We start from the raw sequence: 25,700 nt of genomic DNA on the forward strand, positions 1-25,700 counted from the left end.
AAACAGAGGTAATTAGGAGAAAAACAGGCACGATTCCCTTCCTTTCAGCTCCGGTCTCTAACTCCTTGTGGTTTCTCATGGGAAACATGGCCTTTCAAATGTATAAATGACCAGTTTGCTCAACCAACTGTTATCAAACGGCATGAACTCTAACAAGCACCCACATGCACACACAAAAGAGATCAACACAAAAGAGATCATTTCAATTCTCTCATACACAGTTCACTGATGCTCTCTTGCTAATGGTGCTTTTATAACCACTGTGGGGGGATTTACTAAGAATGATTTGACTTTGATTTGCACCCGCTGTCTTGTTTTGGCACCCAATTCACAAAAGGACTCATGCAAATCAGGTAATGCCACAAACTCTGAGACAAAATCTGATCTAAATGTGACCTGCATGGCACAGATAGTAATAGAGCAACACAAATTCTGTGTCTAAGATGACATTTACATTTATTCATTTGGCAGACGCTTTTATCCAAAGCGACTTACAAGTGAGAAATAGAACAAGCGAGTCGTCGTGACGAGGCAAATAGACAAGAAGTGCTCACAATACAAGTTTTAGGCAGTGCTCAGAGTATCAATAAGCTACAATAGAGAGGGATTATAGGAAGTGAAAGGATAGGTATAAGAATTTTTTTTTTTAAGATGACCTATTTTACACCAAAATTATCATGTTTGCATTGAAAATGACTTAATGCATAATGACTTAATTGAAATACTCATTGTACTAAATACTAGTGCAGTGCATTTAACACCTGATTAAAGTGAATTGAGGGTGGTTTTTGTGTTAAAACAAAACAAACAGAAGTGGCACAAATGTTTAGTGAATCCCCCTGTCTCTTTTTTTTGTTTTGTTATATTGACAAGGATTTTGAGAAATAAAAAGGTGTAATATAACATAAGAATAGTTAAAAATGAATATTATATCATGATTTACCCATCCTCATGTCTTACTTTAAACCTGTATGACTACTGTGTCCGCTTTTTCCAGTGTTTATTTATTACAAAATATACAGTGTAAAAGTACTTTTAAAATCTTATTTTATTTCAGTTGGTTGTCATAACAAAATTTCTCATTTTCATTTAGTTTAATTTGATGTACTAAAAAAAGCTGAAATAAAAAAATAATAAAAACTAAATAGATAATAAAAATGACAAAAACACAACGACATTACTAAAACTTTAAATTAAAGTGAAAACATAAATATAAAAATGAATTCAAAATATTAATTCAGCTGATCATAGCTGTAAAGGGTGTTTTTTATATCTCATCTCCATAAATATATTTAGTAGTAAAGCTAATGCAATAGGCAACTTTTATTATAATTAATAATTAATCATTATTTTTTGAAAGAAATGCAAATAAAAACTTTATTTTACTCCATTTCATCAACTTGTTTCAGAGTAACTGGTATCAGTTATAAACAAACACATTACTTAAATTAATATTAACACACATTAACTAAATTCTGAAGATTAAATTAATGTTTCTTAACTTTCCGAATGTTATTAATTCATATAACTACTATTAATATTGAACTGGTATCAAACTGGTTTCATAGCATTTTCTTTACACAAAGCCCAAATGCAGTGCATTTTCCTGCCCTCTTTTGATTGACAGCATATATCGGCCCTGATTATCAGCTGTTTTTAAACTTCTTTATGAAAAAGTGAATGTGAAAATTTCATCTGATACCGATTATTGGCAGATATATCAGTGCATCTCTAGTCAAAAATGACAATTATTTTTTCTTGCGGAATATATGTAAACATCTGCATGTAAAACAGTTTAAGGGTGGTACTAAATAAAGAAAAACAGACCATTTTTTATTATTTTTTTAAAAAAAATTAACATTTTGCAGATTCTGCAAGGTGTATGTAAACTTATGTAAATAACCACAGTTGTACTGTAACTGTAATTTTGTGCAACTCAGTTTGATATCATATTAATTCAAAAGCTGAACTTACATCAACAATAATAAAATCCAGCCAGCACCAGAGATTGGTGAAGTATTTGGCAAATCCATAAGCGACCCATTTCAGCAGCATCTCAAGAATGAAGATGTAGGTGAAAACTTTATCAGCAAATTCCAGTATGGTCTTTACGTTTTTCCTTTTTTCAAGATAAATGTCCTCAAAAGCCTGAAAAACATATGTTAGATGTTAAACTTTGATGTGAGAAAATAATGAATAAAAATTATACTAGTATTCATTGCAACAAGCTAAGTGAAAGAAAAAAATCCATCCAAGATAGTGGACAAAATGTTGATTATAAGTGAGCATAAAATGTATTAAATACCAAAAAGTATTTATATAAAATAGAAGTAAAACTGCTAATAAAAAATGTGATCTGTATTATTCTGCTTATTAGATTATTGTGTCATTAGCTTAGCAACATGTTCACATTAAAGTACTGAAAATGAGTCGAGTCTTCACTTTGTTAAGTCTCACAAACAAGCATATGTATTTCCCCTCACCAGAGCGCCACTGCTAAGCAGAATCATGAAGACGATGAAGGTCTCAAACCAGCTGTGCTCCACTATGTTATAGCACGTCTGTCTCAGCAGCCACCATTTCTTCCATATGCCCTTTTCAGTATCCACCTGGCAGCACGGGAACTTACGGACACAGCCTGAAAAACAAACATAGAATTGCTTTTTCAGTATTCAAAATCCCTATTTCTTTCATTTTTACTCACAAAAAGATTAGTTAACTTCACTTTTCTTCTTTTTTATTATTTCAAATAGTTTTACACAACTTTTACCCAGTAGATTTAAGAAGTGAGTTCCTTCAGGTTTACATTTAGCTTTATTAATTTAACCACAGATGTAGTTCATTACAATAACTATGAACATTACACAAACGGTTTACAACCACAAAATGCTTTTTGTCTTGATTTTCAGCCCTTAAAGGATTAGTTCACTTCTGAATGAAAATTTCCTGATAATTTACTCACCTCCATGTCATCCAAGATGTTTATGTCTTTCTTTCTTCAGTCGAAAAGAAATTAAGGATTTTGAGGAAAACATTCCAGGATTTTTCTCCATATAGTGGACTTCACTGGGGTTCAACGGGTTGAAGGTCAAAATGTCAGTTTCAGTGCAGCTTCAAAGAGCTCTACATGATCCCAGATGAGGAATAAGAGTCTTATCTAGTGAAACGATCGGTCAATTTCTAAAAAAAAAAAAAAAAAAAAAAAAAATTATATATTTTCTTTGTAATCAAGTTACAAAGGTCATGCGTGATGTAGGCAGAAGTACCGATCCAGTGTCTACAAAGCAAAAGTGCAAAGATTAAGCTAAACTTCCTTTACAAAAAAAATGATATCGGACAATTTTGAAGTTGGAGGAGGAAAATACATTTTCAAGTCACGCGTGACCTTTCGATGTAATGCGTGGAGCATCACAGAGCAGTGCAAGATGAGCATTTGTGGTTAAAAAAGTATATAATTTTTACAATTTTTTTAGAAAATGACAGATGGTTTCTCTAGATAAGACTCTTATTCCTCGTCTGGGATCATGTAGAGCTCTTTGAAGCTGCACTGAAACTGACATTTGGACCTTCAACCCGTTGAACCCCAGTGAAGTCCACTATATGGAGAAAAATCCTGGAATGTTTTCCTCAAAAAACCTTCATTTCTTTTCGACTGAAGAAAGAAAGACATGAACATCTTGGATGACATGGGGGTGAGTAAATTATCAGGAAATTTTCATTCAGAAGTGAACTAATACTTTAAGAATCCTAACAAGCATCTATACCGTGTGCAAAATTATTAGGCAAGCTGATTTTCTGATCATTTTTTTCCAAGCACATTTACCAATTCCAATCCACATTAATCTTAATTACTACTATTGATCTTGTTTTTTATCATTTATAGTGTTATATAATTGTTCATGAAGGCTGGAAGTGAAACACGCCTTATATTTAGGTGTGCAGAATTATTAGGTAGGTTTTCTTTTACAGGTAACATGAGCCAAAAAAGAGATTTAACTCTTAAATTATTAAATGCATATGAGAAGGATGAAATAATGCAACACTAGAAATTGCAAAGTTAAAGGGTTAGTTAACCCAAAAATTCTGTCATTAATTACTCATCCTCATGTTGTTCCACACCCGTAAGACCTTCATTCATCTTTGGAACACAAATTAAGATATTTTTGATGAAATCCGATGGCTCAGTGAGGCCTGCATTGCCAGCAAGATAATTAACACTTTCAATGCCCAGAAAGCTACTAAAGAATATTTAAAACAGTTCATGTGACTACAGTGGTTCAACCTTAATGTATGAAGCGACGAGAATACTTTTTGTGTGCCAAAAAAACAAAATAACAACTTTATTCAACAATTGATCTATTGATGGGCATTTTCAAAACACTGCTTCATGAAGCTTTACGAATCTTTTGTTTCGAATCAGTGCTTCAGAGCGTGTATCAAACTGCCAAAACACGTGAACCATTGAAATTTCGAGCCTCGTTTACTGAAATCATGTGACTTTGGCAGTTTGATAAACACTCCGAAATACTTATTCGAAACAAAAAATTCATAAAGCTTTGTAAAGCGCACAAAAAGTATTCTCGTTGCTTCATAACGTGAAGGTTGAACCACTGTAGTCACATGAACTGTTTTAAATATGACTTTAGTAGCTTTCTGGGCATTGAAAGTGTTAATTATCTTGCTGCCAATGGAGGCCTCACAGAATCATCAGATTTCATCAAAAATATCTTAATTTGTGTTTCGAGGATGAACGAAGGTCTTACGGGTGTGGAAAGACATGAGGGTGAACTAACCCTTTAAGGCATGACCACTGGACAGAGAAATGCTCATTGGGTCAGCAGGGTCAGACAAAAACAGCTGGAGAAGAAAAGACATGATAACTGCAAAGGAATTAAGAATTAAGGTGAAGAATATGGAATATGGAATAAAAATGATCTTCCAAAACTTTAGATTCGGGAAGATAAATTCTTATATACTACGATACTGTAACAATACAAGCAGGCTGAAAATCAACTTACACTTGTCAAAAGTGTCAAATACCTAATTGGGGGAACTGTAAATATCATGTTATTTCCCACTGAAGCTACTGAACGTTTTTGTAAGAGTTGAAGGACAACAGTCTTAATATAGTGAACAAACTATTAGCAGAATCACCTGCTGTGAAACAAGCTTCTGGATCTGTAGATTCCTCAAGTTCCAAGTCCAAAACATCTTCTCCTTCTTTACCCAAGTGTCTGATGTCCACCGTGCTGCCCTCTGAAGAGCTGGGAGCCACGTCAGACAGCTTCTGCAAGAGCAGCACAGACACAGCACACATTACTATGGCAACCGCCGAGGACATGATACATGTGCGCACGGTTTCTGAAGTCAGTCATTTCAGCTGAGTCACTGAGCAAGCCTGAGAAGAAAGGTTTGCTTAGTGTGATAAAGCCTTTTATCAAGTGCATTGACCAGTTTAGGCATTTCCAAACATTATAAGCCATGAACCAAGCTCTGAGATAAATCATATTACACAATACTATACATTTAAAGTTTAATGCAAAATATACATGCATTGAAACTTGAAGGTGAAATCAAACTGACTTCTACAGAAGCACTTACAATCACTGAATCTCTGAGCTCATAATTGGTTTATCCTGAATTGTTTATATAGAACATATTGTCTCTAATTTTTGCATAATCTCTCACCTGCTAAGCATTTTAAAAGTGAATAGCTTATGTCAGTTAAAGTAAAATTGATTATCGTTAAGTGGATATTTGTAGAAATCATTTTACCTTTCTTGAAGGCCTAATTACATCCCAATTACACATATGTACGGTATATTATTTTAGCTTGAGATAGCCCAGTGCAAATTATTCAAAAATGAAGATGTTCTTTGTCTGATCATTTTTGGAAAATGCACCCATTTGAATGACCTACAAAAACGATGGGAATCAGTGTTATTGTTACTGTGAAAATCTGGAATCTGAGGGTGCAAAAAAAAAAAATCAAAATATTGAGAAAATCACCTTTAAAGTTGTCCAAATGAAGTCCTTAGCAATGCATATCCACTCACAAAAATACATTTTTGATATATTTATGGTAGGAAATTTACAAAATATCCTCATGGAACATGATCTTAATATCCTAATGATTTTTGGCATTTTTGATCATAATTTTGACCCATACAATGTATTGTTGGCTATTGCTACAAATATACCCGTGCTCCTTATGACTGGTTTTGTGGTCAATGGTCACAAATGTGTTAAATAAATAAAGATACGTATTTTCACTCTTTATGCCAATTATTTTAGTAATGAACAAGCCACAGTCTGCATTCGCTTTATAAAAATCAACATGAAATAACATTCATAACCTATTTTACTTTTGTAATGAGGCATTTCTGAGCAAAATGTCTTTATTTTATCCATCAGGAATTGATTGGATCATTGAAATGGTCTCTAATTGACAGGTAGTTTGAGATATAGGGTCATTTCAAAGGTTATGCAATTTTGGATTTTGATTAAAGGTTATGAAGACAAACATTTATTGCCTAAGGAATGACGTGCACCAATGGATGGTTCAAAATAAAACCAGCCATGTATATTAAAAAAAAGCAAATAGGGTCATGTTGACTTTAACAGCACGTACCTGCTATGCAGAAATAGCCTAAATGTCTACTATACAGGCTTAAACTATAATGCAGCACATTATGAAGGTCGTGCATGTGATAAAACGGTACATGGTGAAGTTTGCTAAACAAAAAACATCAGTACTGCAAGATTTCTAGCTAATGCCACTTGTTTAATAACGCAGGCATGTCATGACAAAATCCATACACATCCAATCTTCCTCTGTGATCAAGCACAAAAAATGTCTGGATGGCTTGAGTCCTTGTTTGGCCCCAGGTCTTTTCTGTCTAATGTCATTTTGACAATCAAGGGAAGCAATAATGCCATTGATTTGCATATCTAATACCTTTTAGTAAAATTCATGGGATTCCCAGATCATTTAAAGGTGCCCTAGAATTAAAAATGTAATTTACCTTGGCATAGTTGAATAACAAGAGTTCAGTACATGGAAATGACATACAGTGAGTCTCAAACTCCATTGTTTCCTCCTTCTTATATAAATCTCATTTGTTTAAAAGACCTCCGAAGAACAGGCGAATCTCAACATAACACCGACTGTTACGTAACAGTTGGGATCATTAATATACACGCCCCCAATATTTGCATATGCCAGCCCATGTTCAAGGCATTAGACAAGGGCAGCCAGTATTAACGTCTGGATCTGTGCATAGCTGAATCATCAGACTAGGTAAGCAAGCAAGAACAATAGCGAAAAATGGCAGATGGAGCGATAATAACTGACATGATCCATGATTACATGATATTTTTAGTGATATTTGTAAATTGTCTTTCTAAATGTTTCGTTAGCATGTTGCTAATGTACTGTTAAATGTGGTTAAAGTTACCATCGTTTATTACTGTATTCACGGAGACAAGAGCCGTCGCTATTTTCATTTTTAAACACTTGCAGTCTGTATAATTCATAAACACATCTTCATTCTTTATAAATCTCTCCAACAGTGTAGCATTAGCCGTTAGCCACGGAGCACCATCAAACTCATTCAGAATCAAATGTAAACATCCAAATAAATACTATACTCACATGATCCGATGTATGCATGCAGCATGCATTACGAACACTTTGTAAAGATCCATTTTGAGGGTTATATTAGCTGTGTGAACTTTGTTTATGCAATGATAGAGTCGAGAGCTCGGGAGGGGGCGGAGAGCGCGATTTAAAGGGGCCACAGCCTGAATCGGCGCATTTCTAATTATGCCCCAAAATAGGCAGTTAAAAAAATTTATTAAAAAAAATCTATGGGGTATTTTGAGCTGAAACTTCACAAACACATTCAGGGGAAACCTTAGACTTATATTACATCTTGTAAAAAAACGTTCAGATGGCACCTTTAATGGGTCAGATTCCCAGATCATGCTGATTTGTTTGGCTAACTAAAATTTGGCAGATGTTTTTTTTTTATTTATTTTTTTATCCAAAGCAACTCACATAGCATTCAAGGTAAACATTTAATATCAGCTCATGTATTTCCTGGGAATCGAACCCATGACCTTGACATTGCTAGAACAATGCTCTACTGTTTATTGAACTTGTAAAGTTGCTTTTGGACCCTTCACAAAGCTAAAGCGGTAGACATTTTAGGACAATTTCGAAGAGCTTGTCATACAAATGACCAGTATATAACGGTTTTATGCCCAAACCACAGACTGCCACATCCTCGATTCCCAGCAGGAAGCAAATGAGCATGTTATCATGAGGCTAACATTCACACTCAGCACTTAAATGACAGATAATGCGATCTGAAGACTGATATTCCCTGACCTCTCCTCCATAATGGGTTAGGCTAATGGGTCAGATTCCCAGATCATTCTGATTTGTTTGGCTAACTAAAATTATGCATTTGGCAGATGTTTTTATCCAAAGCAACTCACATTGCATTCAAGGTAAACATTTTATCAGCTCATGTATTTCCTGGGAATCGAACCCATGACCTTGACATGATTGCTAGAACAATGCTCTACTGTTTATTGAACTTGTAAAGTTGCTTTTGGACAAAATCATATACACTCTAAAAAATTATGGGTTAAAAACAACCCAAGTTGGGTTGAAAATGGACAAACCCAGCGATAGAGTGGTTGGGTTAAATTTTTGCCCAACATTTAATAAATGTGTATTGTTTAATTTTTATTCATTAAACTTCATTTAATTTATTAAACATATTAATAAATGTTAATTTCCAACATATTTTGGGTTCAATTTAAGCTAGCAATACAGTAATTTTTAAACAATAGTCAAGTTAAATAAAACTACTCAACAGGTTGGGCAAATATTTAACCCAACCGCTGGGTTTGTCCATTTTCAACCCAACTTTGGTTGGTTTTAACCCCGCATTTTTAAGATTGCATATCAACAGCAGTCAAGCATTATTGGGCTTGTCCAACTATGACATTATTCCGAAAAATAACCATTTCTCGAACCTCAACTGTGTAGAGCTGTATATGTAAATGCAGAGAGGCCTTAAATCAAAGTAAACTGTACACCATTATCTATGACTGAAGATGAACAAGAATGATACTGATGGTACGGCAGGATTTGAAATGCATGAACAATCCATTATGAGAAAACATCTGTTTCATGAATAGTACAAGCTGTTTGAGGTTAGTTGGGATGCATATGCTGCAAAGACAGACCACGTTAAAAGGTGTGAGAGACACAAAAAAGCAAACAAAAAACAAACAAAAAAACACTATCTGTCTTGTCTGGAGGACAAGAGATTGGCCAGAGTACTAGAATGACAGATAATTCAATAGGAGCAATAATACAGAATCATCAGCTGATGTCTTGAAAACCATCAATCAGCAATCATGGCTCTGGTCCAAAATGTAGTGAGCTGCCTTTCTGTCTGCTTTATCAAGCTAAAACTGAAATGAAACCTCGTCTAGAACACGCTCCTCCATATTCTGCATTATTTGGTTTATTATAATTATAATCAACACTTCTTAAGCTTTGTCCACCAGCTCACTGCGCCTGTTGCATCATGGGAACTTCTTTGAAAAGGATGCATGCAATGTCCTAAGTCTGACATATACTCTATACAATATGTAAATGTAAACATATTTTGTGAGTTGTTATAACGAAGGGTTTAATTCCAATTGCAATTCAGCAGTTTTATTCAACCATTTGTGCCTATGATTCCTTAAAATGCAGCTTACATAAACAGAGTAAAATCATATCACCCTTCACAAAGCTAAAGCGATAGACATTTTAGGACAATTTCGAAGAGCTTGTCATACAAATGACCAGTATATAACGGTTTTATGCCCAAACCACAGACCGCCACATCCTCGATTACCAGCAGGAAGCAAATGAGCATGTTATCATGAGGCTAACATTCACACTCAGCACTTAAATGGCAGATAATGCGATCTGAAGACTGATATTCCCTGACCTCTCTTCCATAATGGGTCAGGCTAAATGTTGATGTAATCCACAATGCACTCGTTGCAATTAACCCAGACCAGGAGAGAAACTTGACCACGATTACGCCAGGGAGAATTTCAGTGATATGTGAAGCTTTCATTTTTGAGCGCCAGTTACGTGACAATAACTACGCCAAAGGATTGGTTCGACATCATTTGCACTGTTATTGAAGTATTCCTCCCATTGTTCAATCTGTTGTACTGTTGTGAACATTTACACATTTGGTAGACGCTATTATACAAAGGGGCTTACAGTGCATTGGAAGTTTGCATTTAAAAACACATTCACCTAACATTAAAGTCGGCATGAAACGGAAGTTGCGATTGTCTTTTCTTCTGTACTGTGACGTCTATCCAAGTGAAACGGCATCTGAAATGAGAGGGCGGGACTTGATTTCGTCCTTCGGAAATTGATTGGAAGTTGGCCGTTGCTAACGAAATGGAGGCAGATATGAATTACTAACTCCGAGCACTCACGTTACTGTAAGAGCTTTATTGAGGATGACGAGGACAGTTAACAGCACTAAACAGCGAGAGAGACTGACTGACTGACTGATGGTGCGTGTCCGTTGGCGAGGAGCGAGCGGTTAAAAGAGCGAGTGTTTTCGGTTCATTCCTATGGAAGTTGAGCCGCGCGTAAGTTAAGTGACATTCAACTTCCATAAGAATTAATCTAAAAATGCTCTGGTCGCTTGCTCTGCTCCAGTGGACACGCAGCCTGACTGACTGAGCGTGTCGCAGGTTCCTTTCCATGTTTACTGTACACCCCAATGACTGGCATCAGCGGTGTTTAATGCATTAATCTCTATAAAGTGAAGCACAGCATTTACCCCATACATCACTGCAATTTCAGATAGCTCCACCCTTGCGCCATAGCATGTGACAGGAAGAGACGATGAGTCGTTTTGAAGGGGGATGGGAGGTTAATGATTTTGATTAAAGATTATGAGGGCACATGAATTTTTTAAAAATAATGAAGTTCACGGATACATTATTGATAATAAATACTACAATATTTTATAAAAAAATAAGAATTGTTAATTTTGATTTCATGTCGACTTTAAATATGGCATCTACCCTGATCAAAGTCCAAAAGAAAAAAAAAAAAATTTTTGATTTTGATTAAAGATTATGAGGGCACATGAATTTTTTAAAAATAATGAAGTTCACGGATACATTATTGATAATAAATACTACAATATTTCATAAAAAAATAAGAATTGTTAATTTTGATTTCATGTCGACTTTAAATATGGCATCTACCCTGATCAAAGTCCAAAAGAAAAAAAAAAAAAGTGCCATATACTGACCTGGAGCACGTAAAGATGTATGTCATCAATAGTGGTTCCATGAGTTAGAGTGCATTGCTGTCATACTTACTGCATACAAAATTCAACCATCAGTTCTATGGGAATTGGGTGTGCACTAATGAAAGTGCTGCGTAACACGCGAATGAACCTCATTGGTTCTCGCACACGACATGCTTGAGCTTCTGTTTACCATAACTGATGTATGCGTTGATGAATGTTTATATGTGAATAAAAGCCTGAATTGAATCTGTTCTTCATATAAAGTGATCGTGTCTCTTCAGAAAATTTGGACTAAACCACTCAATAGGTTGTTTTCAGTCACGTGGTTCTCGTGACGCGCGAAATTCCGGTGGAGGGCAAGAAGTGAAAATTAGAATGGAAGAGATGGGAAAAAGTCCGTTCTGTGCTGATTTAGACAGAAAATCACAACATATGTTGGACGTGATACTTATGTTATGAAGAGGAGCGACATTTCCACTGAATTGAAAGACTTGACTGCCATCGAGGAGGTAGATATAGAGGATGTTAAGCTGCCGTAATGCCGTGTTCAGTTCTAGTCTGGGTTTGTTTATATCGCGCTGCCTTTCTGCAAGTGATGTTAAGGGCAGTATTTTAATTTTCTGTCATGATTGTGAAAAATGTCGCCATTGTTGGTCATTTATGCTGAATCGAGAACTGTAATAGGAACTCACGATATCGTTCGGGGGAAAAAAAACTGCTAATACAATTTTTGCCTTGGTTGAGAAGGTGAGACGACTAGCAAATGTAATAATGTCACTAAATAAACCCACTATCTTTCACTCAAAATTAAACACATACTGTACTTAGCTGAGTTTTGTATTTGGTTTTTGTGTAATATTTAATTAACATTGTTTGTGAGTATGACTCACTCGCTTGTGAATGATTATAACTTGCACACAGCCACTTCAAAACTGTGCACGAGCTTCTATAGGTTTGATTTCGGTTGTCATTTGTTGAAATAAATACAAAAATACAGCGTGTCGGTGTCTGTCCCTGAATGTGACCCTCCGATTCTCCTTCGTGGTCATATGGGAAAGTGAATATTTACAAAAACAACATTAAAACTAGTTACATTTACACGCTTCCAACAAAGAAATGCATCGACTTCTGTCAGCTTGTTAAACATTTATTTTATTTGGACATTTTCTACAATACGAACGGCTGAAGCAGCAGCGCGTGACTGTTTTCATGGTAACCAGATCAACATGAACGGAATTCTACAAAAATGAAGTTAAAACACCAAATTATCATTCAATAGGATAAAATATCTTCTCCTCCCTGCAAACGATAGCATGAAGAATGTGAATATTTAACCAATTCAAAAACAAAAGGTAAGCAGGTATCCATATTCATTTCAGTATCAGCAGACGCAAAACGCTATAAAAGGCGACAACTTTTAAAGTTAAAAAAACTAAATAAGTTATAAAAAACGGTATAAGATATGTAAACGATAAAAACACCTTCTGGGTTCTCGATTTTAACGATTTGAGCAACCATAAACAACGCAAAACATACGAATATTGAGTTTTTGATAGGATTCCTATATAGAAACATCACTCCCTGCCCTCCGGACACATTTGCGCTGCTGCTGTGACGTCACGTGAAACCAACCTATTCATATGGATTAGTTTAACGATCTCTTTATTAACTTTTTGAAGTGTCAGTGTGTCAGTTGCGTAGCTGTCAATGGAGGTACAGAAATCTCTCAGATTTCATCAAAAATATCTTAATTTGTGTTCTGAAGATGAACAAAGGTCTTACTGGTGTGGAACGACATGAGGGTGAGTAATTAATGACATATTTTTCATTGAACTAACATTTTAAGACTTATATACGGTTATACGGTATACAGTTTCTCTCATTTCTCTCCCATTTTCTTCAATTCTAATCCCTATTAACATCATACACTAATGAACAATTCATAGAGAAGGAAAATGCAAAATCATACTCTGAATTATCTACAATGTTTTTAAAATGTGGCTAATAGAAAATATACTGTTAATGCAACATCTCACAAAGTTGTTCAAAGCTGTACTGTTGTACTGTTCAAAGTTTGTTGTCAGTAAGAAATGAATACGTTTAGTCAGCAAGGAAACTGATCAAAAGTGACAGCAACGACAATTATAATGTTACAAAATATTTCTATTTCAAATAAATGCTGTTCTTTGGAACTTTCAATTCATCAACAAATTCTGAAAACAAAATGCATCATGGTTTCCACAAAAATATTAAGCAGCAATATTAAAAAATGATTTTTTGAGCAGCAAATGAGCATGTTAGAATGATTTCTGAAGGATCATGTGACACTGAAGACTGGAGTAATGATGCTGAAAATTCAGCTTTCATCACAGGAATAAATTACATTTTAAAATATATTCAAATAGAAAACAGTGAGTTTTAATTGTAATAACATTTTGCAATATTATTGTTTTTTATGTATTTTTGTTCAAATTAATTCAGCCTTGGTGAGCAGGAAATGTTTTAAAAAACAAATAAAAAAATCTAACTGACCCCAAAATTTTGAACAGTAGTGTTTCAGAGCCATTTTGGATTTTTCTCAAGTGACTGTACGAATCTCTATTCAATCACGTTAAGAGATGCATTAGAATGAAGGAGATGCAAAAATAGATACCAAACATGTGCTAATGGCAGGTGTAAAGGGGCTTTTGATCTCCACTAAAATCTTCTTATCCACCCATCTCCCTGCTCAATTTGTTTTCTTTTAAACATCCTGAGGCCTTTGAAGAAATGTCAAATAATTTCAAACTGCAACCTTACCTCCTCTAGCTCTGAAGAAAGACTGCTGAAATCCTCAGTGTTGAGGCACTCAAAATCAGACTCCTCGGCAGCCATCGGGACACTGATGGTCAAGCTCGGGTTGCTGATAAAATTCTCAGAGTCACTATCTACGTCCGTTCCTCCAGTGCCTTTAACCAGCTCTAGTGTGGTGTGGTTGGAGTTATCATTTATTCCCTTGCAGTTTGTGACCATGTTCCCATCTGGAGTTTTCTTTTTCTGCTTCTTCCTCCTTATACAGCCACTCCGGAAGAAACTCTGCAGGCAGGCCTTAACAAAAGCGAAGCCTCTCTTGATTCGACCAACCGCTATCTGCAGGTTGTTCTTTTCGATCTCCTCGTCATTGGCCGTGAGATTGTCGGCACTGAAGGAACTGAGCAGCAGAGCGAGGAACAGGTTCAGAACCTAAAGGAATGGCAAAATTAGGAAGAAACCAACTACAGGTTCAGAATAACTTCACACACATCAGGGGTCTCATTTATAAAATGCATATACGATTAGATTTGATTCTAAATACCATGGATTGGTCACAATTTCTATTAGGTGTCAACTACTCTGTACCTACTGCTTACATGAAAAAAGGTACAAATGTACTTATTGTGTTGATGTTGTGTTGCAAAACACTTTTGCTGCTATTGAGGAGGGATAAGGGCAAGGTTAGGGACAGTTTTGGTGGTTTCAATGGTGAGTGGACTAATGTGGAAGGGAAGGGTCAATGGTGTAATTAGGTAATTGTTAAAATTTCCAAGGATCAGCATTATCCCCTAAAAGCAATCAGGCAGACCAAACTGTAAGTCATAGATACTTGAAACTTTGAGGGCTGGTAGTACTCAAACTGTCTACAACGTCACCAAGGATCGCCCCGATTGGCCTGACGGGGGCGCTACAACAGTGAAAAGTATGAAAGCACTCATAAATCCTAAACCGTTACATGTAGTCTCAAGTGTCTTATATTGTTCCTTGGCTCAAGACGGACAAAATGCATGCCTTGGATTCGATTATCGATTTTTCGATTGTTTTAGTAAAATGGATATAACTTGAGAACGGAATGAGATATTTTCACCAAACTTGGCACACATATGTAAGAAAACATAAATGTGGCCATGCGAAAAAAATTGCGGTGATTGGCCACTTGCTGGCGCTATAACAAGAATAAACTTGAAAATAGCTATAACCACTCCAACCGTTCTCTGGACTCTCTAGGTCATTGCTTCTCAAAACTGTTCTGGGGACCCCTCAGCATTGGACATTTTGGATGTCTCCCTCATCACACACCCAATTCAAGTCTTGCAGTCTCTACTAATGAGCCGATGAGTTGAATCAGGTGTGTTAAATGAGGGAGACGTGCAGTGGTGGGGGGTCCCCAGGACAGGTTTGAGAAACACTGCTCTAGGTCAATAATTATCAAAAAAATGTTGAACTTTACCCTTTGGATAGCTATACCAGGGTCATTTATAAAATGGGCTTGGCAAAATATACTCAAAAACCTATAAACATTAGGGCTGGGTATTGACACAATGTTCACGATTCGATTCGATCACTATTCACATGCTTTCGATACGATTCCATGGCAAATTTTCTGGAGGAAAAAAGTCTCCCAACTAATGCTGTAAACTACACATGGGAGTCAGTTGATAAAACTATAATAATATTGAAGGTTAAATTAACTTATTCATATACAAACACTTAAATTACACTCAATTATGTTTTTATTATAATAAAGTTTAGAATTACATAATCATATTTCTACTCCAATTCGTTTTTTTGAAATATAAACATTTAAATCGTGGCTGTCATAACTGATTCATTCAAACATGCATTAAATATTGAAGAACATTAAAAATTATAATGAATATGTAAGGGTGCATAGCTATATTTATCAGAATGTTGCTTTCTAGAGTTCACTTTTCTAGCTGGTCACTGAATATGTTTTTCTGAAGTAAATGTGACGTTACGTGACATTGTTTACAAGCTGTTTTATTCCGAGGTTGAAGCACTAATTGAGCTATTACACGAGACATGATACGGATTTCGGTAAGTTGTACTGTATATTTTATCATACCTTCAGATGTTCATGCATGTTTATTTCACGCTGTAATTGGTATTAAAGCGGAGGAGAGGATGATCACATGCTCTTTAACTGAGGCGCTAAAGCGATCCGTCACGACACAATAAACAGCGCCAAAGCGGTATTTATTTTTTGAATCTCATAAATAGTTGGACACATTTGAAATCTGAGACTTTGCTTCATATCAAAAGTAACAAAGCACAAAGATTATTGTGATTTATTGGATGGGAGGCGCTACATATTCTGCTCATTCATCAACTGAAAACAGACTAGACTAATCGATTCTTGGGATTTAAGAATCGATACTGGTTCGTAAAAATGAGAATTGATTAAAATCGAGAAATCGATATTTTTTACCCAGCCCTCATAAACATACAGTATAATTGTAAACAAGCATGCAAACTTTTATGGAGATTGTACCACAGGTGGTGCTATAATTGTTAAAAAGCTTTAAAACCATATATTTCCTATGGCAAATTGCCTGTATTGGCTGTAAATGGTCATAATACCATTTTATGCATGTGCGTAAAGGCTTTAAAGCACCCTGATAATTGCTGCTCGCAGCAATTAAATGCTTTTAAAAATTAATAATTCAAATGCTAGTACATGCAGTAGTTAAAGACACTTTATATAAAGTGAGACTCATTGATTTTATCCTACTTCAAATCAGGCAGAAACTGGTATGAAAATGTTCCTATGCATACACCAACTGAAGACCCTGCTTACAAACATTTATATATAATGTTTTTAATGCTAATTAATTGAGATGAACTATACATACCACCAGATTTCCGATCACCATGACCATCATGAACACAATTAAGCACAAAGGCTGTCCCGCCACTTGCATGCAGTCCCACATGGTCTCGATCCACTCCCCGCACAACACCCTGAAGACGATCAGGAACGAATGGAAGAAATCGCTCATGTGCCAGCGAGGAAGCGTGCAGTCCTCAGAAATCTTACACACACAGTCTCTGTAGTTCTTCCCGAACAGTTGCGTGCCCACCACAGCGAAGATGAAGACGATGATGGCTAGCACAAGCGTCAGGTTGCTCAAGGCACCCAGTGAGTTGCCAATGATCTTGATTAGCATGTTCAGAGTTGGCCAGGACTTGGCTAGTTTGAAGACCCTCAGCTGTGACAATAAGTGGCATAGAATTAGTATGATCCATCGATTTTTAAAAAAATGCAGACTTAAAGATAATCTTTACAAAAACACTATTTAATAACTGTTAAATGTTATCTTGAGCAAATTATATTGATATATATTTTTTCATACTGTACATTCTGATGCGACACTCACATCCAGTGTAGGCAAAAGTCAGCCATTAAGTGACTGAACACCAGTGGGTGGGGCCTATGGTGTAATGATGTATAACTATTTGTTGATGTTTTGCTCTGGAGGCAGTCATATGCAAATGTATTTGCTCATGTGACATCACAGATCCCGCAATATCAAAACGAGCCATTTTGGAGCTTGATTAAATAAATGCTTTGTTTATAATGAGGAGGACATTTTAGCTAATTTGCAGGATGGAGAAATTTGCAGGATGTTTTAAGGGTACAAAGACATCTTATATGTCAAAAGATCAAGGCAAATTTGATTTCTCATGTCATGATCCCTTTAAGAACACACTTTATATGCCGTCTAGGTGATTGGGTACAATGCACGACAGTAGGATACTCTTACCAGTCGGAATGGCCTAAGAAAACCCTTTCCAGACAACACGTTTGTCAAACAAAGTTCCAGAAGACTCAATGTGACTATGATGCTGTCGAAGATATTCCAGCCTTCCTGAAAGTAAGTGTATGGGTCCAAGGCAATTATCTTGAATATCATTTCTGCAGTGAAGATGCCTATGAAAACCTGTAGGCAAGGAGACAAACTTTGTTAACATTAGTTAACTAAATTTCTTCTAGGCCTGGTTCCACAGAGAGAGCTTAGTTTAAGCCAGGATTGGGCCTTAGTTCAATTAGGACATTTAAGTAGTTTTTATAAATGTGCCTATACTGGTGTGCATCTTTAGACAAAACAATGGCACGGACATATGTTATGATATGCCAGTGCAAGTTGCTTTCAGTTAAAACAGCTCAAACATGCATTTTATTCTGGGACTAGGCTTAAGCCTTGGGGGGTAAATTGTTAGTTCAATGAAAAATACTTCTAAATCTTTTATTAATCATACACTCTAAAAAATGCAGGGTTAAAAACAACCCAAGTTGGGTTGAAAATGGACAAACCCAGCAGCTGCCCAGTTTTATTTAACCCAACTACTAAATATTATTGTTTAAAAATATTAATAAGCAAATTAATAATTGTTTATTGTTTAATTGTTATTCATTAAACTTAATAAATTAACATTTATTAAACATATTATTAATATTCATTTCCAACATTTTTGGGTTCATTTTAAGCAAGCATTACAATCATTTTTAAACAATAGTTGGGTTAAATAAAAATACCCAGCAAGATGGGCAAACATTTAACCCAACTGCTGGGTTAAAACAACCCATTTTCTGGGTTTGTCCATTTTTAACCCAACTTGGGTTGTTTTTAAAGGATTAGTTCACTTTCAAATTAAAACTAGCCCATGCTTTACTCACTCTCAAGCCATTCTAGATGTATATGACTTTCTTCTTTCTGATGAACAAAATCGGATAAATATCAATAAATATCCTGATGCATCTGAGCTTTATAATGGCAGTGAACAGGGTTCACAAGTACGAGCTGAAGAAAGTGCATCCATCCATCATAAACATACTCCACACGGCTCCGGAGGGTTAAAAAAGGCCTTCTGAAGCGAAGTGACGTGTTTGTGTAAAAACAAAAATCCATATTTAACAAGTTATGAAGTAAAATATGTAGCTTCCGCCAGACAGCCTTCCGTATTCAATGTATGAAAAAAGTGTAAACTCCCATCGCGTCACTTACACTTTTTCCGTAAGTTGAATAGAGAAGGCGCAGGACGCAGCGTAAGCATTTTGAACGGCAAGAGTTTTACACTTTCTTTGTACGTTGAATACGGAAGGCGGTCTGGCGGAAGCTATTTTACTTCATAACTTCTTAAATATGTTTTTTTTTTACACAAATGCATTGATTCACTTCAGAAGGAGTTTATTAACCCTCTGGAGCCACGTGGAGTACACATTTAAGATGGATGGATGTGAATAGATGCACTTTCTTCAGCTCATACTCATGAAACATGTTCACTGCCATCATAAAGCTCGGATGTGTCAGAATATTTATTAATATTTCTCCAATTGTGTTCATCAGAAAAAAGAAAGTCATATACACCTAGGATAGCTTGAGGGTGAGTAAAGCTTGGGCTAATTTTAATTTGAAAGTGAACTAATCCTTTAACCCAGCATTTTTTAGAGTGTACTTTTAGTAAATTTCAACATTTACTAATATATTATTAAATTCAAATTTGCCTCTGTTAACAATGAATAGCTGTTTTTATTACAAAGATTAATAAACACTATAACAAATTGTTTGTTTTATTATTAGTTAAGTTTAGTTAATGCATTAACTGACGTTAACTAATGGGACCTTATTGTAAAGTGTTACCAAACTTTTCATTGAACAGTATATTTAATAGTATTTTATAAAGCTAGAGTGGTCTCCTGAAAATATTTGTAATACAATCATTATATATGTGGATTAACTGAACATTTTTGAGAAAACATCACCCCAAATAAAGTGGTTTATATTCTTAGAAGTCAAAATACTGTTTTTTAACATCTTATTTTGCATATAAATAAACTGTACTCAATTAATTTAATTAGTAAATTCATACTCCTCCATTTCAGCTGGTTATCTCCCTGGTGATTAATAACTCAATCTAAAATAACAAAACAAGTCTCATAGTATTTCATTTAAAATGCTGCTATAAATGTTCTTACCATGTTGCCAGTTGTAAGCATATTAGAATAAGCCTGGTCCATGGGGTGACACTCCATGGCCATGAATACTGTGTTTATCACAATGCAAATGGTGATAAACAGATCAGCAAAGGGGTCCATTACAACCATGTGGACGATATTCTTTATCCTCAGCCACGTGGGACTGCAATCCCAGATCAGATAATTCTCTGCAAACTCGAGCCACCACTCCACACACTTCTGTTTCCAGACCTCCAACGCTGCCGTGTTAAATTAAAAAAATGAAGACGACAATCTGAAAGCTGTATGTAAACTAGTAGGAATTTCAGCAACAATCAGAAAAAAAAAACTAATGAGCAAATAAGAACTTAATTAAGAGAATAGTTCAACAATCTTCAGTGAAAAACAAAAAGGAAAAATATTCATGCAATTTAATGAAAGTCAATGAGAACTGAAGCTGTCAAACTGCAATGTGACAATATAAGCACCATTCATTTTCTGTCTATTCCTATACAAAGCGATCAAATTACTTCAGAAGACTTAGAATAATAACTATTTTCTATTAACTATTTAGAATAATAACTATATATTTTTCTGCATCCTGAGCTTGACAACCTCAGTCACGTTTTATTATATTGATAAGATTGGTCAAGATACTCTTAAAATAAACTTTTTGTGTACAAGGCACAATTAAAGGATTAGTTCACTTTAAAATGAAAATTAGCCCAAGCTTTACTCACCCTCAAGCCATCCTAGGTGTATATGACTTTCTTCTTTCTGATGAACACAATCTGAGTTATATTAATACATATCCAGACGCATCCGAGCTTTATAATGGCAACGAGTATGAGCTGAAGAAAGTGTCTCCATCCACATCCATCCATCATAAATATGTATTCCACGTGGCTCCGGCGGGTTAATAAAGGCCCTCTGAAGTGAAGCGATACGTTTGTGTAAAAAAATATCCATATTTAACAAGTTATGTGGTAAAATATCAAGCTTACGCCAGACCACCTTCCGTATTCTACTTCTACGCCTCTCGCATTTCAAAAAGCTTACGCTGCGTCCTACGACTTCCCTATTCAACTTACAGAAAAAGCTTAACTGACCCGACGCCAGTTTACACTTTCTTTCGTAACTTGAATACAGAAGGCTGTCTGGCAGAAGCTAGATATTTTAAAATGGATTTCTTTTACACAAACGCATCGCTTCGCTTCAGAAGGCCTTTATTAACCTCTCCGGAGCCGTGTGGAGTACACATTTATGATGGATGGATGTGGATGGAGACACTTTCTTCAGCTCGTACTTGTTGATCCTCACTCACTGCTTTTTGACCCGAGGGTTTTTATTAATGCCTCACTGAATTTGAGGTTTTATTTGTGATGTGTGTTGTAATGATATAGAATTTAAATGTGATTGTATTGTTATTTTGCCATGTACAGCACTATGGTCAACATTTGTTGTATTAATATGTGCTTTATAAATAGAATTTGACATTTAAATTTGAATAAAATGAAAACTAAAAGACTTTCAAATCACATGAGCCAATATTTTATTCACAATAGAACATAGATAACATACCAAATGTTTAAACTGAGAAATTTTACAATTTTATCCACTAAATGAGCTCATGTCAAATTTGATGCCTGCTACAGGTCTCAAAAAAGTTGGCACAGGGGCAAAAAATGGCTGAAAAAGCAAGACATTTCGAAAAGATTCAGCTGGGAGAACATCTAGCAACTAATTAAGTTAATTGATATCAGGTCTGTAAGGTGATTAGCTATAAAAGGGATGTCTAAGAGAGGCAGACTCTCTCAGAAGTAAAGATGGGCAATCTGTGAAAGAGTGCGTAAAAAGATTGTGGAATACTTTAAAAACAACGTTCCTCAATATCAAATTGCAAAGGCTTTGCAAATCTTATCATCTACAGTGCATAACATCACCAAAAGATTCAGAGAAACTGGAGAAATCTCTGTGCGTAAGGGACAAGGCCGAAGACCTTTATTGGACGCCCGTGCTTTTCAGACGACACTGCATCACTCATCGGCATGATTGTGTTAATGACATTACTAAATGGGCCCAGGAATACTTCCAGAAACCACTGTCGGTAAACACAATCCGCCGTGCCATCTGCAGATGCCAACTTAAGCTCTATCATGCAAAAAGGAAGCCATATGTGAACATGGTCCAGAAGCTCCGTCATGTCCTGTGGGCCAAGACTCATTTAAAATAGACTGTTTCAAAGTGGAAAAGACGAGTCCAAATTTGACATTCTTGTTGGAAATCATGGACATCATGTCCTTCAGGCTAAAGAGGAAGGAGGCCTTCCAGCATTTTATCAGCATTCAGTTCAAAAGCCAGCATCTCTGATGGTATGGGGGTGCATACGTGCATACGGTATGGGCAGCTTGCATGTTTGGAAGGCACTATGAATGCTGAAAGGTATATAATAGGTTTGCTGCAGTTATTACTGCAGTTATTAAAACAGCATGGCTGTTTAATTACTGCAGTTATTAAAACAGCATGGCTTCGTCGTAGAAGAGTGCTGAATTGGCCTGCCTGCAGCCCAGATCTTTCACCTTTAGAGAACTGTAGCAGGCATCAAATTTGAAATTTCTCAGTTTAAACATTTGTTATGTTATATTTGGTCTATTATGAATAAAATATCAGCTCATGTGATTTTAAAGTCTTTTAAACTGATTGTGTTCATCAGAAAGAAGAAAGTCATATACACCTAGGATGGCTTAATGGTGAGTAAATCTTGGGGTATTTTTTTCATTTGAAAGTGAATTAATCTTTTAAAGTTCTACAGTTTTGGAAGAACATGGGGTTGAGTAAATGATGACAATTGTGAACTATTTCTTAAAAAGTACAGGGAAAAATCAAACTAATATGCCTCACATTCAGTTTCTTGTAAGTATGTTCAGCATTTAGGGTTCCTTACAGTCAGGGTTGCTGACACTTGCTACACTCAAAGCTCTCTGTCTCGCTGATTGGTCATGTCGAAAAGCCACTGAAAAGCGCTGTGAATCACTTCGGTGTCTGTGTTCTTCATCTGTGTCAAACTGTAAAGAGATCCAATCATCAGCAAATACATAAACAAATGTTACAGTGTTCGCAAGGCAGCATTATATTCCCATGCATCAATCGTTCCGATTAACTTCAAAGACAATGTAGCTATTCAAACAAATTCAGGCAATCTGTAAAACTGGATTGATATTTGCTAAGATATGCTGCTTATACAAAAACAACACAATTTTTTTCTTATAATTGTGAGATATAAATTCACAATTGTTAGTTATAAAGTCAGAATTGTGGGATATAAATTCACAATTCTGAAATTTTTGTCTATAAATTCTGACTTTTTTCTCTGAAATTGTGAGTCTATATCACACAATTCTGACTTTTTTATATCATGCAATTCAATTTTTTTTTCTCAAATTGTGAGATATAAACTCGCAATTGCATGTTATAGATATATATAAGTCCAGTTATGAGGGAAAAATACTTTTTTATATCTCGCAATTCTTCCTATAACGTGCAATTGTGAATTTATATCTCGCAATTTTGAGAAAAAAAGTCAGAATTATGAGAAAAAAAGTCGCAATTATCTTTCATGCTGATTATTCAGTGGCAGAAACAAGCTTCCATACATTATAAATGTTTATGCAATACAATAAAAAATAATTTGACATTATATGGAATAACACTTTAAATACATGCTTTAACATGCTTTGAAAAAAATGATGGAAATAATGTGCACTTTGCTTTGTTAAATAATTAAGTAATTAAATTAATTGAATAAATAATTAGCAAATTAATCGATTTGCAAAATATCTGTTAGTTACAGCACTATTAAAGGATTAGTTCACTTCTGAATGAAAATTTCCTGATAATTTACTCACCCCCATGTCATTCAAGATGTTCATGTCTTTCTTTCTTCAGTCGAAAAGAAATGAAGGTTTTTGAGTAAAACATTCCAGGATTTTTCTCCATATAGTGGACTTCACTGGGGTCCAACGGGTTGAAGGTCCAAATGTCAGTTTCAGTGCAGCTTCAAAGAGCTCTACATGATCCCAGACGAGGAATGAGGGTCTTATCTAGCAAAATGATCAGTCATTTAAAAAAAAAAAAAAAAAAAAAAATTATATAGTTTTTAACCACAAATGCTTGTCTTGCACTGCTCCGCGATGCGCCATGCATTACGTTGAAAGGTCACGAATGACATAGGCAGAAGTACCGTGGTAGGGCAAAAACTCCAACTTCTCCTCCAAAAAAAGCATTTGCAGTTAAAAAGTATATAAATTATTATTATTTTTTTTTTAACCTTATTCCTCATCTGGGATCATGTAGAGCCCTTTAAAGCAGCACTGAAACTGACATTTGGACCCCAGTGAAGTCCACTATATGGAGAAAAATCCTGGAATGTTTTACTCAAAAAGAAAGACACGAACATCTTGGATGACATGGGGGTGAGTAAATTATCAAAAAAATTTAATTCAGAAGTGAACTAATTCTTTAATTTCTTTGGTAATATGCTGTCATCCTATAAAACAAAATTGTCACAACTTGATTTTGAAGGCTCACACAGAATCTGTGCAAAAGAATCTCTACATATTTCCGCAGAACCAGAATGTGGATTATTTAAAAAATTCTGAACATCCCTGCCAGTTTATGTTTGTTTATAAATATTTTGCATAATTTGAGTGTGCAGCTCTATTTTTTTTTACCATATTTAAATCCATCCAGCAGATTTTTACCCAAAATTAGCAAAAAAAGTGAAAAAGCGTACACAGATAGCATTATTATAAAAATCTTCAGTTTAAAACAATGCATTACAAGCATGAAAAGAAAACCACAGCACACACAGCACGTCACAGGCCATGCAAGGTTTGTGCTCTGTTAGTTCTTTCCCTTACACAACTTTCGTCAAATGTGGCTTTTTTTCTGGACACTTCGGGTGTCAGTATTCCGGAGGGTGAGTTGGGTGAAGAGGCTCCATCAACTGACACCATCACCATGCCACTGCTGTCGACCACATACCGCGCTTTTCCGTTAGATGGCAACAGAATACGTGGCGTCAGACTGCTTTTGCTGTAAAGACGCTCGGATCGAGAGGGTAGAAACAGAGAGTCTCTCCGGCTGCCCGTCTCCTCAATGATGCTTTGCTCATCGTCGGCGTAGTTGTTTTCGGAATGCACACGCCCGCGGAAGCTGAAGACGCTACCTTTGCTGCCCCGGCGTGGGGTGAGGATTGAACCCTGAAAACTCCGGGGGGACTAAGGATATAAAGAAGCTTCAAAAACACACTGACAAACAAATCAAGGCATTCGAGGACGCAACCTGACTAACTGATGGAAGAACTTGATAAAAAAAAGTGAATAACGTTGATATAACGTTGGTCTCTTTTTTTAAGAAGACACTGAGCAGATTATTGCAGAAGTGAAGGCACTTCAAAAACAAAAATTAAAATGTAAAAAATTACAGAAGTTTACTGTAAAACAAATGTACTGAACTAAACCTTTCTTTATTTTAAACAAAATATAGTGTACAATGGGGCTAAAGGCACA

General features: G+C 35.6%; 1 protein-coding gene across 5 annotated transcripts in view; it reads right to left on the bottom strand.

Annotated features, from left to right (window-relative positions):
• Nucleotides 1–25,700, bottom strand: part of scn1laa (sodium channel, voltage-gated, type I-like, alpha) — a 71,806-nt gene that overhangs the window by 13,803 nt on the left and 32,303 nt on the right. For 3 of the 5 annotated variants that reach the window (XM_048194658.1, XM_048194656.1, XM_048194657.1), the window contains exons 12-19: nucleotides 23,075–23,195; nucleotides 20,152–20,390; nucleotides 17,939–18,115; nucleotides 17,027–17,383; nucleotides 14,160–14,582; nucleotides 5,155–5,287; nucleotides 2,484–2,638; nucleotides 1,975–2,148 (exon numbers count right to left, since the gene is read on the bottom strand). In XM_048194658.1, the coding sequence (XP_048050615.1) occupies nucleotides 1,975–2,148; nucleotides 2,484–2,638; nucleotides 5,155–5,287; nucleotides 14,160–14,582; nucleotides 17,027–17,383; nucleotides 17,939–18,115; nucleotides 20,152–20,390; nucleotides 23,075–23,195 (1,779 nt within the window). Of the gene's footprint in view, nucleotides 1–1,974; nucleotides 2,149–2,483; nucleotides 2,639–5,154; nucleotides 5,288–14,159; nucleotides 14,583–17,026; nucleotides 17,384–17,938; nucleotides 18,116–20,151; nucleotides 20,391–23,031; nucleotides 23,196–25,049; nucleotides 25,410–25,700 lie in introns of those variants that run through there. The other 2 variants (XM_048194660.1, XM_048194659.1) reach the window with 2 other exon arrangements.

This window comes from Megalobrama amblycephala, linkage group LG6 (genome assembly GCF_018812025.1).
Source record: "Megalobrama amblycephala isolate DHTTF-2021 linkage group LG6, ASM1881202v1, whole genome shotgun sequence".
NCBI lineage: Eukaryota > Metazoa > Chordata > Actinopteri > Cypriniformes > Xenocyprididae > Megalobrama > Megalobrama amblycephala.